The sequence below is a fragment of the Bombina bombina genome, chromosome 5, assembly GCF_027579735.1.
Source record: "Bombina bombina isolate aBomBom1 chromosome 5, aBomBom1.pri, whole genome shotgun sequence".
Taxonomy (NCBI): Eukaryota; Metazoa; Chordata; class Amphibia; order Anura; family Bombinatoridae; genus Bombina; species Bombina bombina.
The window spans coordinates 632,941,711-632,958,677 of NC_069503.1; the positions used below are offsets into that span (position 1 = coordinate 632,941,711).

Sequence of the window (16,967 nt, forward strand, 5' to 3'; positions counted from 1 at the left end):
TGAACTAGATAAAAAGGCTTGCTAAAGTAACATACATGTTGCACACCAATATCTTAAAGGGTCATTCAGACAGAGAATATCATTTTAAACACATTTCTAATTTACTTCAATTATCTAATCTGTTTCATTCTCTTGGTATCATTTGTTTAAGGAGCAGCAATGCATGTGTTCAGTTAGTGTTCTAACTGAACACATGGGTGAGCCAATCACAATCTATATATATGCGCAGCCACCAATCAGCAGCAAGAACCTAGGTTCTCTGCTGCTCCTGAACTTGCCTAGATAAACCTTTCAGCAAAGGATAACAAGAGAAGGAAGCAAATTAAATAATAGAAGTGAATTGGAAAGTTGTTTAAAATTGTATTCTCTATCTGAATCATGAAAGAAAATGTATGGGTTTTATGTCCTTTTAAGATACTGAGGGGAAAAAAACAATGGCACTGTAATAATTCTGATCATATTCATATTGCAGAGTGCTTACATATGACTGTGGAGAGGAGGCTGCAGATTGGCTTTATGGTTTTCTTAATCGGAAATGTCGTCTGATCAGGCAGTCAACAAATTTCAACAGATACGCAGATGCAAAAAGAAACGGTAACGAACCTTTGCAAAACATAAATATTATCTGTGACAATTTTGAATAAAAATGTCAGTCTCATATATTATAGAAAATAGTTCTCAAATAAATCTTTTATTTTAAATACATATAATACTGCATTATTTAAATATATGTGTGAAATATCCAAACTCTTAATTGAAATAATAATGTTATCATTCTGTGGACTGTATTTTAGTTGTGCAGCAGTTTCATCGTTTCAAACTGTGATTTGACCTATATTTTTGCTGTTTATTAAATAAAGATATGGAGTGGGAAAAGACTGGAAACTGTTTGTTAAACTGACAAAAATGAGGTTATACTTGCACATCGTACTGTAAAATAGTCTTCCCTTAAATGTGTTTCCACTGATCATTTTACTTGACGGAGCATATTAGTTTATTTAGAAATAGACACTTTACCATTTATTCTCATTTTAAATAACTGATTGAAATCACCACCTATACAGAAATGTAATTACTGCAGTGTTCACTGTAGAAAAGTTATGTAAACAAGATAAGCAGAACTAAACCTCCCCATTGAGGCGACAGAGAGAAAAAGGACCCTTACCAATTGGAAGGGTATTCCTGGATAGGGATGGGCGAATGTGTAAATTTCTGAATTTGAATGTTAGAACGAATGTTATTACAGAAATTCGAATTACAAATCCGAATGTCGATACAAACGAATATTCTTAAAAATTCTATAATCGAATGCTATTTACAGTTTTCGAATGTCACTTTCGAATTTGAATGTTTATAATTAGATCGAATGTCCACATTCGAAATTTCAAATTTTACATTCTATTTAACAAATACTATTAAGAAGTTCAATAGTTCATGTGGTAGAGAGGGAATCTAGTAAATTGATACATAATAGATACAAATATATCATTTCGAATGTTTCTATATAGAATATTGCATTATTTTAATATTACATTTAAAGAAAGCATTAGAAATATTATTACAAACATATAAATTTGAATTTTTCTAAAAGAATATTTTCGATTGTAATCGTAAATTTCGAAACTGAACATTCAAAAATCGAATGTTAGAATGTTATGTAAATATTTGAAATTCGATGTGAACGAACGAATGTGTTAAAATTCGTTTCATTTTTCAAATGTTGCAAAACATTCGCCCATCCCTATTCCTGGAGTAGCTTTGAATACAACAAATTCTTATCAGCTGCTTGTCTGAGTACATTGCCCCTTAAAAAGATCAAGGCTGTTAAAGGGACATAAACTTTTTTCTTTCATGATTCAGATAGACTACAATTTTAAACAACTTTGCTATTTACTTCTATTATTTAATTTGCTTCCTTCTCTTGTTATCCTTAGCTGAAAGGTTTATCTAGACAAGCTCAGAAGCAGCAGGGAACCTAGGTTCTACCTGTTGATTGGTATCTGCATGTATATACTGATTGTGATTGGCTCACCCATGTGTTCAGTTAGAAACCATTAGTGCATTGCTGCTCCTTCAACAAATGATACCAAGAGAATGAAACAAATTAGACAATAGAAGTAAATTAGAAAGATGTTTAAAATATGTATTCTCTATCTCAATCCTGAAAAAAAGATGTTTGGGTTTCATGTCCCTTTAAGTTAAATATTAAACTTTGAATATTGTGTAATTTATCTCAGAGCTCAGCCATTTCGTAACCAACAAGGTTGGATTTAATAACTTCAGACTTAAAAACCTAATGAAAAGCTTTGTGAGACTGGATTTTTAATGGATTTTATACCTACCATGGCTAGGGTTGCCATATTGTCGCCTTAAGGGAGGACACTTATGGAAAATAAATGTCAGTGGCTGTTTAAAGAAATGTTTGAATAATGTTCCATTATAAGAACCCTGACATATGTATTTTTCATATGTATCCCCCCTTAAAGCAGCAACATGACAGCCCTATTAATGGCCAATTGATATTCCAGTTGTAAAGAACTTTCTGAGCCATTTCCATGACAGCCTGGACATACCCTCTGCCCACCCATGACCCAACCCTCTGAATAAAGCCCCATCCAAGGTCCGCCCATGACCATGTCCCTCCCAATGAGGCCTGTACACTAAATGCCACTGGGACACTTCTCACAAGGTCTTTTAACTCCCACATCCAAGAAAGCCTCTGGTAAATGTTGGGAGGAATGGAATTGGATGGAATTGGTATACACCCCATTGTCGAAACACAATCCATTTTTTACATCTTTGAAACAATTAAAGGGACAGTAAACACATTGAGATTTGTACATAGAATGTTTAGTTTTGCAGAATAAAACAACTTTGCTATATATTTTCAATATTTATTTTGTCCACTTTTCATGGAATTTAGCTCTGAATATTGAGCAATTTCTAACTCTCAGAACTTGCAATGCACCCTGCTGACTTCTCAAGGCTAAATCTGCTACATATCTATCCCTATGTGGCTTTATCATCTAACAACTGCAAGACAATTTACTTTATACCAACTTTATGACGATGGTGAGCATTGCTGTCTGCAGACTAAAGCCTAGATTGGCTCCTCTAAATAAGGCAAATGGTGGGTGGAGTTTGGTTATTGGAAAATAATTGCAGTGAAAAGAATGTTAATTTGCTTTACAAACATTAAGACGTGGCTGGTAAGTTATTTTATAGCAGCACAACAGAAATGTCTTGTAATTACAAGGTGTTTACTGTCCCTTTAAGACTGTTATTGCTTATGTGACTGGAACATAATGGATTTCTCTTGTAATGTATCCATTACTTTTAATTACACAATACAAACATAAATACTGCATTAAAGGGCCATAATACCCAAATGTTTAAACACTTGAAAGTGATGCAGTATAGCTGTAAAATGCTGACTAGAAAATATTTCCTGAACATCTCTATGTAAAAAAAGAAAGATATTTTACCTCAAAAGTTCCTCAGTAGCCACATCCCATTGTAAAGGATTTCTAAGCAGCATTTTAGTGTGTCTGTCCTGGGACAGCTTAGGGGATGAGCCTTGTGAACTCTCATATTATTTCACCATCAGGTAAAGGAAGCTTACTATGAAATCTCATGACAGTTAAGTCAAATCTCATGAGATCACAGTAAGAGTTCATGACCTCAGCACTGCTGATGCTGTTTGGCTGCTGTTCATTTCTTCATTTATTTTTTATTTTTACCTGCAGCTGGGAGCAGCTGAGTATAACTTTTTACACAGAACTTACTCTGCTGAGCTGAGGAGATTGTGAGGTAAAATATCTTCCTTTTTTACATAGAGATGCTCAGGTGATATTTTCCTGTCAGCTTTTTACAGTTATACTGCATCAGTTTCAAGTGATTTAGCATTTGAGTATTATGTCCCTTTAAGGGACATAAATGTTGCTAGCATGCAGTCCAAGCATACAACCCTGCGCGAGCTGCTCCAAACAGTGTTTTTTAAAAAAAGGCTGTTTATGCTTAAAAATGTGCTAATTGGTGAGTATGTTCCTTGCTCTGTGCACAGAGCATACCTAAATATCAGAGTATGAGCATACACTATTAGCACATTTTGCAAAGTCTCTTGCAAAATATTATTTTAAGGGGCCATTACACTAGAAAAGTTACCTGATGTATTTAATTCATGTGAATGGGTTAAACACATAGTAGAAGTACTGTTTGTAACTTGCACTGTTGACTGGATCAGTGTCAGTTTCTTCTCCGAACTAGCAGTGCTCTGTTGCCTGAATAGTACTTATACTATGGGGCCCATTTATCAAGCTCCGTATGGAGCTTGTGGGCCCATATTTCTGGCGAGTCTTCAGACTCGCCAGAAACAGCAGTTATGAATCAGTGGTCTAAAGACCGCTGCTCCATAACCCTGTCCGCCTGCTCTGAGCAGGCGGAAAGGAATCGCCACAATACAACCCGATCGAGTACGATCCGGTTGATTGACACCCCCTTGCTGTTTGGCCGCGAGTCTGCAGGAGGCGGCATTGCACCTGCAGCTCTTGTGAGTTGCTGGTGCAATGCTGAATATGGAGAGCGTATTGATCTCCGCATTCAGCGATTTCTGTCGGACCTGATCCGCACTGTTGGATCAGGTCCGACAGACATTTGATAAATGGGCCCCTCTGTGTTTTACCCCTTTGAATGTAATTTTGTCGGCTGTAATGGTCACTTAAACCAATAGTTTACCCTATTGGTTCCCTTTAATAAGTTCCCAGTGATCCATTTTACCTGCTGGAGTGTATTAAATTGTTTACAAATAGCTCCTTTACCTTTATATTGACATTTGATAAGCAATAAAATGTTTGTTTTTAATTGTTCTCTCTAAGGGCCCAATGATCAAAACTCACCAGAAATCCCATAAAATCTTTGGTATATTTTTTAGACCTTATATTGTAATGTAGGAGTCTCTTCTTTACATCCAGAACCCTTTGTAGTGAGATGAACATATATAAAGCTAAAATTTACATTTCAAAAATGATTTGAGGGAGCTTTCCGTACTGACGGGACTTCATAGAACATCTCGCCAGTGGAGGCTGCAGATCATTGGCCCTAAGCATTGGGCTTTGGTATACAGATAGAGATAATATAAAGGGGCATATTTATGATTGTGCGAGCGAACATGATCCGATATAGTGGATCATGTCCGCAGCCAGTGGAGGCTGCAGATCATTGGCCCTAAGTATTGGGCTTTGGTATACAGATAGAGATAATATAAAGGGGCATATTTATGATTGTGCGAGTGAACATGATCCGATATAGTGGATCATGTCCGCTGCACATGGATAAATGCTGACAGCATACGCTCTCTGCATTTATCATTGCACCAGAAGTTCTTGCGAACTGCTGGTGCAATACCGCTCCCTGCAGATTTGCGGTCGCTAGCAGGGGGTGTCAATCAACCCGATCGTACTTGATCGGGTTGATTTCTGGTGATTTCTGTCCGTCGCCTCAGAGCAGGCGGACAGGTTATGGAGCAGTAGATATGTGCATGATCGAAAAATTTGTTTCGGTTTAGATTGATTCGGATTTTTTCGAATTTCGGTTTGGATCGATTCGAATTTGGCAAAATTTGAATGAATTAGTTTCGGATTTATTCGGATTCGAATAAATTCGGCTGAATTCGGTTCGATTCGGTTTGGATCCGAAATTCGGAATTTCGGTATGTGTTAGGTGGGATATGCTGTGTATTAGACTAGTATTATGTACTGTATACCCATAGCAGAGTGATATAACCTAAAACCTAATATACTGTACAATACTAGTGTAATACACGGCCATCCGAATCTACCGAATAAAGTCAGTAGTTAAGAGCTTTATGGGCTAACACCGGAATATAAAGCTCTTAACTACAGTGCTACAAAGTACACTAACACCCATAAACTACTTATGAACCACTAAACCGAGCCCCCCCCCCACATCGCAAACACTATCATAAAATTATTTAACCCCTAATCTGCCAACTGGACACCGCCGCCACCTACATTATAGCTATGAACCCCTAATCTGCTGTCCCTAACATCGCCGACACCTACATTATAGTTATTAACCCCTAATCTGCCCCCCCAACATCGCCGCAACCTAACTACAAGTATTAACCCCTAATCTGCTGACCGGACATCGCCGCCACTATAATAAATGTATTAACCTCTAAACCTCCACATTCCCGCCTCGCAAACAATATAATAAATTTTATTAACCCCTAATCTGCACCCCCCAACATCGCCGCAATCTAACTACAAGTATTGACCCCTAATCTGCCGACCGGAATTCGCCGCCACTATAATAAATGTATTAACCCCTAAACCGCTGCACTCCCGCCTCGCAAACACTATAATAAATTTTATTAACCCCTAATGTGCCCCCCTCCAACCTAACTACAAGTATTAACCCCTAATCTGCTGACCGGACATCGCCGCCATGATAATAAATGTATTAACCCCTAAACCGCCGCACTCCGGCCTCGCAAACACTATAATACATTTTATTAACCCTTAATCTGCCCTCCCTAACATCGCCGCCACCTACCTACAATAATTAACCCCTAATCTCCCGCCCCCAACGTCGCCGCTACTATAATAAAGTTATTAACCCCTAAACCAAAGTCTAACCCTAACACCCCCTAACATAAATATAATTTAAATAAAACGAAATAAATTTACTATAATTAAATAAATTAATCCTATTTAAAACTAAATACTTACCTAGAAAATAAACCCTAATATAGCTACAATATAACTAATAGTTACATTGTAGCTATTTTAGGATTTATATTTATTTTACAGGCAACTTTGTATTTATTTTAACTAGGTACAATAGTTATTAAATAGTTATTAACTATTTAATAACTACCTAGCTAAAATAAATACAAATTTACCTGTAAAATAAATCCTAACCTAAGTTACAAATACACCAAACACTACACTATCATTAAATTAATTAAATAAATTAATCCTATTTAAAACTAAATACTTACCTGTAAAATAAACTGTAATATAGCTACAATATAACTAATAGTTACATTGTAGTTATTTTAGGATTTATATTTATTTTACAGGCAACTTTGTATTTATTTTAACTAGGTACAATAGCTATTAAATAGTTATTAACTATTTAATAGCTACCTAGTTAAAATAATTACAAAATTACCTGTAAAATAAATCCTAACCTAAGTTACAATTAAACCTAACACTACACTATCATTAAATAAATGAAATAAATTAACTACAAGTACCTACAATTAAATAAACTAAACTAAATTACAAAAAAAACAAACACTAAATTACAAAAAATAAAAAAAGATTACAAGAATTTTAAGCTAATTACACCTACTCTAAGCCCCCTAATAAAATAACAAAGCCCCCCAAAATAAAAAAAATTCCCTACCCTAATCTAAATTACAAAAGTTAACAGCTCTATTACCTTACCAGCCCTTAAAACGGCTTTTTGCGGGGCATGCCCCAAAGTAATCAGCTCTTTTGCCCCCCAACATTACAACCCACCACCCACATACCCCTACTCTAACCCAAACCCCCCTTAAATAAACCTAACACTACCCTCCTGAAGATCTCCCTACCTTGAGTCGTGTTCACCCAGCCGGGCCGAAGTCTTCATCCGATTGGGCAGAAGAGGACATCCAGACCGGCAGAAGTCTTCATCCAAGCAGGGCAAGAAGAGGTGTTCCATCCATCAGAAGTCTTCATCCAGACGGCATCTTCTATCTTCATCCATCCGGAACGGAGCAGCAGCATCCTGAAGACATCCGACGCGGAGCATCCTCTTCTTTCTTGATCCGACGACTAAATGACGGTACCTTTAAGTGGCGTCATCCAAGATGGCGTCCCTTGAATTCGGATTGGCTGATAGGATTCTATCAGCCAATCGGAATTAAGGTAGGAAAAATCTGATTGGCTGATTCAATCAGCCAATCAGATTGAAGTTCAATCCGATTGGCTGATCCAATCAGCCAATCAGATTGACCTTGCATTCTATTGGCTGTTCCGAACAGCCAATAGAATGCAAGGTCAATCTGATTGGCTGATTGGATCAGCCAATCGGATTGAACTTCAATCTGATTGGCTGATTGAATCAGCCAATCAGATTTTTCCTACCTTAATTCCGATTGGCTGATAGAATCCTATCAGCCAATCCGAATTCAAGGGACGCCATCTTGGATGACGCCACTTAAAGGTGCAAGGTCTAAATACAATTAAATAAACTTTAGTTTAGTTTATTTAATTGTATTTAATTGTTGGTACTTGTAGTTAATTGAATTTATTTAATGATAGTGTAGTGTTAGGTTTAATTGTAACTCAGGTCTATGATTAAGGCTATCTATTCAGCCGAAACGCGTAAGACCGACTGGCAGCTGATGGTCATGGCTTTTTGTTATCTAATTTTTCGGTTTTAACCCCCTTTTTTAAGTGTGTTTTTCTATTTCAATAAAAGTATCACTGTTCATCTTACCGGAGCTCACTGGATTCTTTTGCTCGTTTCCTTAATTGTAACTTAGGTTAGGATTTATTTTACCGGTAATTTTGTAATTATTTAAATTAGGTAGCTATTAAATATTTTTTAACTATTTAATAGCTATTGTACCTAGTTAAAAGAAATACAAAGTTGCCTGTAAAATAAATATAAATCCTAAAATAGCTACAATGTAACTAATAGTTATATTGTAGCTATATTAGGGTTTATTTTACAGGTAAGTATTTAGTTTTAAATAGGATTAATTTATTTAATTAATTTAATAATAGTGTAGTGTTAGGTGTAATTGTAACTTAGGTTAGGATTTATTTTGCAGGTAAATTTGTATTTATTTTTACTAGGAAGTTATTAAATAGTTAATAACTATTTAATAACTATTGTACCTAGTTAAAATAAATACAAAGTTGCCTGTAAAATAAATATAAATCCTAAAATAGCTACAATGTAACTATTAGTTATATTGTAGCTATATTAGGGTTTATTTTACAGGTAAGTATTTAGTTTTAAATAGGATTAATTTATTTAATTACAGTAAATTTATTTCGTTTTATTTAAATTATATTTAAATTAGGGGGGTGTTAGGGTTAGGGTTAGACAGGTTTAGGGGTTAATAACTTTATTATAGTAGCGGCGACGTTGGGGAAGGGAGATTAGGGGTTAATAATTGTAGGTAGGTGGTGGCGATGTTAGGGAGGGCAGATTAGGGGTTAATCCAATTTATTATAGTGTTTGTGAGGTGGGAGTGCGGCGGTTTAGGGGTTAATACATTTATTAATTGTGGCGGCGATGTCCGGTTGGCAGATTAGGGGTTAATACTTGTAGTTAGGTTGCGGCGACGTTGGGGGGGCAGATTAGGGGTTAATGAAATTTATTATAGTGTTTGCGAGGCGGGAGTGCGGCGGTTTAGGGGTTAATACATTTATTATAGTGGCGGTGAGGTCCGGTCGGCAGATTAGGGGTTAATACTTGTAGTTAGGTTGTGGCGACGTTCGGGGGCAGATTAGGGGTTAATAAATATTATGTGGGTGTCGGCGATGTTGGGGGCAGCAGATATGGGGTTCATAGGGATAATGTAGGTGGCGGCGGTGTCTGGAGTGGCAAATTAGGGGTTAATAGTATAATGCAGGTGTCAGCGATAGCGGGGGCGGCAGATTAGGTGTTAATAAGTGTTAGATTAGGGGTGTTTAAACTCGGGGTTCATTTTAGGGTGTTAGGTGTAGACTTAGTGTTTCCCCATAGGAAACAATGGGGCAGCGTTAAGAGCTGAACGCTGCTTTTTTGCAGGTGTTAGTTTTTTTTTCAGCCGAACTGCCCCATTGTTTCCTATGGGGGATTGCCGAATTTACCGAGCTAATTCGTATTTATTCGGTAGATTCGGCAGCTAATTCGGATTAATTCGGTAGATTCAGAAGTATTTTAATTCGGAAATTCGAATCGATCCGAATCTCCGAATTTACCGAATTTCCGAATCAATCTGAAACGAATCGCACATGTCTATGGAGCAGTGGTGTTAAGACCGCTGCTTCATACCTTCTGTTTCCATACGGAGCGTGATAAATATGCCCCAAAGAAGCATGTGAGTACATAAAGGGATAAAGTAAGGATACCTTATTTCCCTGCAAAGTCAACCCATTTTAATGGGTTGTGGTTTCAAAGAAGAAAATCAGCTATTTCATATGCAAAATAAACATAAAAAGCATTTTTTCATACATTTTATACTCCCTTTATTTTATATGTCCCTTTAATATAATGTCTAACTGTTTTCAGCAGTACACACAGAGTTAAAGTTGTTGTATTTTTTAAGTATGTAGCATAAGTGGGATACAGAGTGGAATATTAGCCTGCGGAACAGGTCATTATCAAGGTCAAAATGTTCTGCCTTGTCTTTTTATTTTGACAGCTGTACTCTTAACTTGTCGATCATGTCTGCAATTTACTATTTTACTTTTTAGGCATTTCAGGTCCTCTGCAATCCTCACTTTCATTGGTAAATGAAGCACAATATCTTCTAGTAAACACAGCAAGCATTTTTCACTTAAGTCAACAAATGGCCTTAAGGTAAGACAATACAAGTTTAATGTTTAGAGCAGCGTGGCAGAGCCATAAATTTGTAATGCGTGGGTTAAAGATAATCAATAGTGTCTAGCATTATTTATGTAAGATTTTGCTTTCAATATTTCAATGTTTTTCTGATAAAATAATGTGCTGTGGATGCTAATTAAAGCCACTGTATTTATAATTACACCACACATAAATGGCTTTCCTGTGTTGAAGAAAATGCCCTAATTTAAAGGGACACTGAACCCAATTTTTTTCTTTCATGATTCAGATAGAGCATGCAATTTTAAGCAACTTTCTAATTTACTCCTATTATCAATTTTTCTTCGTTCTCTTGCTATCTTTATTTGAAAAAGAAGGCATATAAGCTATGGAGCCAGCAAGTTGTTGGTTCAGAACCATGGACAGCACTTGTATATTGGTGCTGTCCAATCAGCAAGGACAACCCAGGTTGTTCACCAAAAATGGGCCGGCATCTAAGCTTACATTCTTGCTTTTCAAATAAACATACCAAGATAATGAAGAAAATTTGATAATAGGAATAAATTAGAAAGTTGCTTAAAATTGCATGCTCTATCTGAATCACAAAAGAAAAAAATTGGGTTCAGTGTCCCTTTAACCCCTTAATGACCGGACCATTTTTCAGTTTTCTTACCCTTAATGACAATGGCTATTTTTACATTTCTGCAGTGTTTGTGTTTAGCTGTAATTTTCCTCTTACTCATTTACTGTACCCACACATATTATATACCGTTTTTCTCGCCATTAAATGGACTTTCTAAAGATACAATTTTTTTCATCACATCTTATAATTTAATATAAAAAATAAAAAAAAATGGAAAAAAACACACTTTTTCTAACTTTGACCTCCAAAATCTGTTACACATCTACAACCACCAAAAAACACCCATGCTAAATAGTTTCTAAATTTTGTCCTGAGTTTAGAAATACCCAATGGTTACATGTTGTTTGCTTTTTTTGCAAGTTATAGGGCAATAAGTACAAGTAGAACTTTGCTATTTCCAAAACCACTTTTTTTTCAAAATTAGCGCTAGTTACATTGGAACACTGATATCTGTCCGGAATCCCTGAATATCCCTTGACATGTATTTTTTTTTTTAGAAGACAACCCAAAGTATTGATTTATGCCCATTTTGGTATATTTCATGCCACCATTTCACTGCCAAATGCGAGCAAATAAAAAAAATTGTTCACTTTTTCACAAATTTTGTCACAAACTTTAGGTTTCTCACTGAAATTATTTACAAACAGTTTGTGCAATTATGGCACAAATGGTTGTAAATGCTTCTCTGGGATCCCCTTTGTTCAGAAATAGCAGACATATATGGCTTTGGCGTTGCTTTTTGGTAATTAGAAGGCCGCTAAATGCAGCTGCGCACCACACGTGTATTATGCCCAGCAGTGAAGGGGTTAATTAGGGATCTTGTAGGGACCTTGAAGGGTTAATTTTAGCTTTAGTGTAGTGTAGTAGACAACCCAAAGTATTGATCTAGGCCCATTTTGGTATATTTCATGCCACCATTTCACCGCCAAATGCGAGCAAATAAAAAAAAAGTGACATTTTTCACAATTTTAGGTTTCTCACTTAAATTATTTACAAACAGCTTGTGCAATTATGGCACAAATGGTTGTAAATGCTTCTCTGGGATCTCCTTTGTTCATAAATAGCAGACATATATGGCTTTGGCGTTGCTTTTTGGCAATTAGGAGGCCGCTAAATGCTGCTGCGCACCACACTTGTATTAAGCCCAGCAGTGAAGGGGTTAATTAGGTAGGTTGTAGAGAGCTTGCAGGGTTAATTTTAGCTTTAGTGTAGAGATTAGCCTCCCACCTGACACATCCCACCCCCTGATCCCTCCCAGACAGCTCTCTTCCCTCCCCCACCCCACAATTGTCCCCGCCATCTTAAGTACTGGCAGAAAGTCTGCCAGTACTAAAATAAAAGGTGTTTTTTTTTTTGTTTTTGTTTTTTTTTAATTATTCAGCTGTGATGGACCCCTGCCTTAACCCCCAACCTCCCTGATCCCCCCCAAACACCTCTCTAACCCTCCCCACCTACCTAATTGCCACCATCTTGGGTACTGGCAGCTGTCTGCCAGTACCCAGTTTTCCCCAAAAAATAAAGTGTTTTGTTACATGTTTTATTTTTATTTTTTTCTGTAGTGTAGCTGCCCCAACCCCCCCCCCCCAAACCCCCCTCCCCCCAGATCCAGATCCTGATATTGATCATTTATTTGAAAAATTCTGCCCCCCTCCCTCTTACCAAAATTTATTGGTGGCAATGCCAGTGATTGCTGCGCGCGCGCGCACACACACACGCACGCGCGTGCACGCAGCCCCCGCACGCTCCCGGCATCCGGCGTGCACAATGCACTTGAAGGAACCGGATGCCGGGTAGCGATGGGCCGCCCACCCTCCTCCCTGTAAGCTCCCACCCACCAACGAACGGCCGCATCGCTACCGGTGCAGAGAGGGCCACAGAGTGGCTCTCTCTGCATCGGATGCTTTCTAAAGGGTATTGCAGGATGCCTCAATATCGAGGCATCACTGCAATACCCTGAGAGCTGCTGGAAGCGATTGCGATCGCTTCCAGCACTCTCTAAGACAACTGACGTACCAGGTACGTCCATTGTCACTAACTGCAAGTTTTTGCAGGACGTACCTGGAACGTCAGTTGTCATTAAGGGGTTAAGTAATGTTAAAAGTGTTTTTATTAAAAAATAAAAAAGTAATAAGATTAATGTCAGAGAGTATGGTCCCATGCTAATTATCCCTGACAAAATGTGAGAAAAGGAGGCATAAGACTGCCTACCAGCCAATCAAAAAACGTTATCATAGCAACATGGAGACATAAACAAAAGGAGCCAAAGGAGCCAACATAAACATGTGAGCAAAGCCACGCCCATTCACATAGGAAATGTGATGGTATCAGCTAAGCCAGTGACCACCTGGCTGTGACTGTGTGTGTACATATGTATTTATGTGTTTATATGTGTATATATGTCTGTAAATACATATATATATATATATATATATATATATATATATACACATTGGAGCCCTTTCCAGTCAAACACTGTGCCATATACCATATCCATTTAACACCTTTTTATCAATATTTAAATTATATTTTAATTAATAAGTGTAATAATGTGTAAAAATGTGTATGAAAATAAACCATATGTTCCAAATGTATAATATATGTCAATCCATTCCCATTTTCCACACAGTTTTTTATGTACTATAGGCTTCATGTACGAAGCAAGCGTAATCTGTTTTGGAGCCCTTGCAAGGCAGGTTCACACAATGTAAAAAGCAGCGGTCTGAGGTGGCGAAGAAAAATCACAGACCGCTTGCTCGCGTGCTGTGATTGACAGTCCCTTTTCTCACGCAAATGAAGGGTCGGGCATTATACACTCATCAGAGTGTGTAATGATGCATATGGGCCATCAGATGAACAGATACGCTTCCCGTTTGCAGCAAAGGCGTGCAGACAACTTCTCAAGTTGTGATGCTTGTCCGCATGGCGCTTCATACATGGGTCCTTATATGTTTCTGGGTCAACTTTGGCATTAACAAATGTGTCCCACATTGGTAGATTAAAGGGCCACTAAACCCAAAATATTTCTTTCATGATTCAGACAGAATAGAAATTTAAACAACATTGCAATTTACTTCTATTATTTATTTTGCTTCATTTTTTTAGATATCCTTAGTTGAAGAAAAAGCAATGCACATGGTGAGCCAATCACATGAGGCTTCTATGTGCAGCAACCAATCAGCAGCTACTGAGCATATCTAGATATGCTTTTCAGCAAAGAATATCAAGAGAATAAAACAAATTAGATAATAGAAGTAAATTAGAAAGATGTTTAAAATTGCATTCTCTTTCTAAATCATGAAAGAAAACATGTTGGTCTCATGTCCCTTTAACCTTGATGTTCCAACAGTGTGCAATTGTTTTGGTAATGCTTTATACACATATGTAACATTGAAAACATTTAACTTATTTTTTATTATTTTTTTTTTCTGGTTCAGAGAAGAATGTGAAAACAAAAACGATTTACATATTGAAACACTGATTCAGCGATTCAGAGCCAATCTAGTTATTAATGGGAAAATCCAATTTGAAGAAGAAGAATGGACTGATATTTTTATTGATAACTTTCATTTTCAGGTATGTAACACCTAATAAATTATTATTTCAGGAATGGAACTGTGTATGTTTGTTGTGAGGATTCTTATGGGACATCTCCTAAAAGTTAAAGGGATATTTTTTCTTTTGAGATTTAGATAGAGCATACAATTTTAAACAACTTTCCAATATACCTGTATTATAATATACCTGTATTATATCATGTGTTTCATTCTCTTGGTTTCCTTTGTTGAAAGCCTTAGCTATGTAGGTTCAGAAGCAGCAAGGCACTTCTGGGAGCTAGCCTATGATTTGTATGTGGATATATATGCCTTATGTTATTGGCTAACCCCAATTTGATAATAGAAGTAAAATGGAAAATTGTTTAACATTGTATGCTTACATAGTACTGAAATGTTTTCGTAATGTGTTTAAGTGCTTTGTTCATTAAAAAAATGGATATCCCTTTGCTTAAAGGGACAGTCTACAATAGAATTGTTATTGTTTTAAAAGATCGATAATCCCTTTATTACCCATTACCCAGTTTTGCATAACCAACACAGTTATATTAATATACTTGTTACCTCTGTGATTATCTTGTATCTAAGCATCTTCTGACAGCCCCCTGATCACATGACTGTGACTATTTATTATCTATTGACTTGCATTTAGTATTGTGTTGTGCTAACTCTTAAAATAACTCCTCGGGCATGAACACATTGTTATCTATATGGCCCACATGAACTATCAGTCTCCTGTTGTGAAAAGCAAATACAAAAGCATGTGATATAGAGCATTTGAAACAGGCAGAAATTTAGAGGTTTAAATGTTATAAAGTATATTAATATAACAATGTTGGTTGTGCAAAGCTGGGGAATGGGTTTTGTGTAGACTGTCCCTTTACTACACCTTAGCTGCAAATAGCCTCTTCTATATCATGCAGCAGGAATGGTAAAAACGTTATTTTAAAATGAATATTGTTTCTGACCACTTTGAAAAGACTGCCAAGCTCCACCAGTTGATGACATCAGGATCAGGGCTGCATATGGCGTCCAATCACAAAAGACTCACTAGTTGGATTCAACAGATTGTCAAAGCTTTTCAGCAGAGTGCCTAGATGCAGCCCAGATTGTGATGTCACCAGTGGGTGGATTTTGGCAGCCATTTCAAGGTGGCCAGAAACAATATTCATTTTAAAATAACTTTTTTACCATTCCTGCTGCATGATACATAACACACATACACAATAAAAATACAATACAATAGCACTTACTTTTAATTTAAAATGAGCAGTAGAATATTTTCTGGCAAATTTCAAAGGTAATCTTATTTTCCCTTCTCACCTGTATCACAGTCATTAGACAATCACAAAATGCCTATGTGTATATACATGCTCAGTAGGAAAAATAATGTGCACATTTTGATATTGGAAATATATTGGAAAGTTATTTTAAATTGCACACTTTTTCTGAATCATGACAATTTAATCTCTTTAATAAATCATTTTCTTTTCCTGTGGGATATTTGTTCCTATCAGCCAATGAATGTTTAAGTCCTAGGACTAAATTGTACACAGTTATGTAGTTCTTGCTCAAATTTCATCAGCTTTAAACGGATAATAAAAAATATTTTCAACAACTGCTGCTCTTTCATATGTACATGAAAGAAAACGTTTGAGTAGCATGTCCAATCAAGTTGGACTACCTAGGTAAAAAGATATGTGGCACATGGGAGCTGCACATTCACACTTTCAAGCTGCATGGTCCTGTGTATGGTCACTTTGAAGCCAGTTAAGTTTTTGACAGATAGTTTTTGCCAGCTACTTTCACAGAGAGTGACACAGTCATACAGCTCCACTACATGATAACTATGGAGACTGCTATAGGACAGATGTGGAAGAGCAGTAGTAATCAGAGCAGTAAGGGTAGACATAGGATGTAGGGTTGTGCATGCACAGTTTTCCTACAGCTTATCTTTCATTTTTGTGTTTGTGTAATGAGATACACACACACATATATATATATATATATATATATATATATATATATATATATATATATATATATATATATATATATATATATATATATATAATTTATATAAAAAGGTAGTCTGTATTGTTTTTATGTTAAGGGGTTTATATATATATTAAAGCTATAAGGAATACTTAAAGGGACACTAAACCCCAAATTTTTCTTTCATGATTCAGATAGAGCATGCC

The 16,967-nt window shown here is 36.5% G+C and overlaps 1 protein-coding gene across 1 annotated transcript in view; it reads left to right on the plus strand.

Annotated features, from left to right (window-relative positions):
- The window catches only part of MOCOS (molybdenum cofactor sulfurase), an 842,034-nt gene that overhangs the window by 797,192 nt on the left and 27,875 nt on the right, over positions 1-16,967 (plus strand). Inside the window, exons 11-13 of the mRNA XM_053714598.1 lie at positions 473-594; positions 10,485-10,590; positions 14,650-14,788. Coding sequence (XP_053570573.1) covers positions 473-594; positions 10,485-10,590; positions 14,650-14,788 — 367 coding nt within the window. The remainder of the gene's footprint in view (positions 1-472; positions 595-10,484; positions 10,591-14,649; positions 14,789-16,967) is intronic.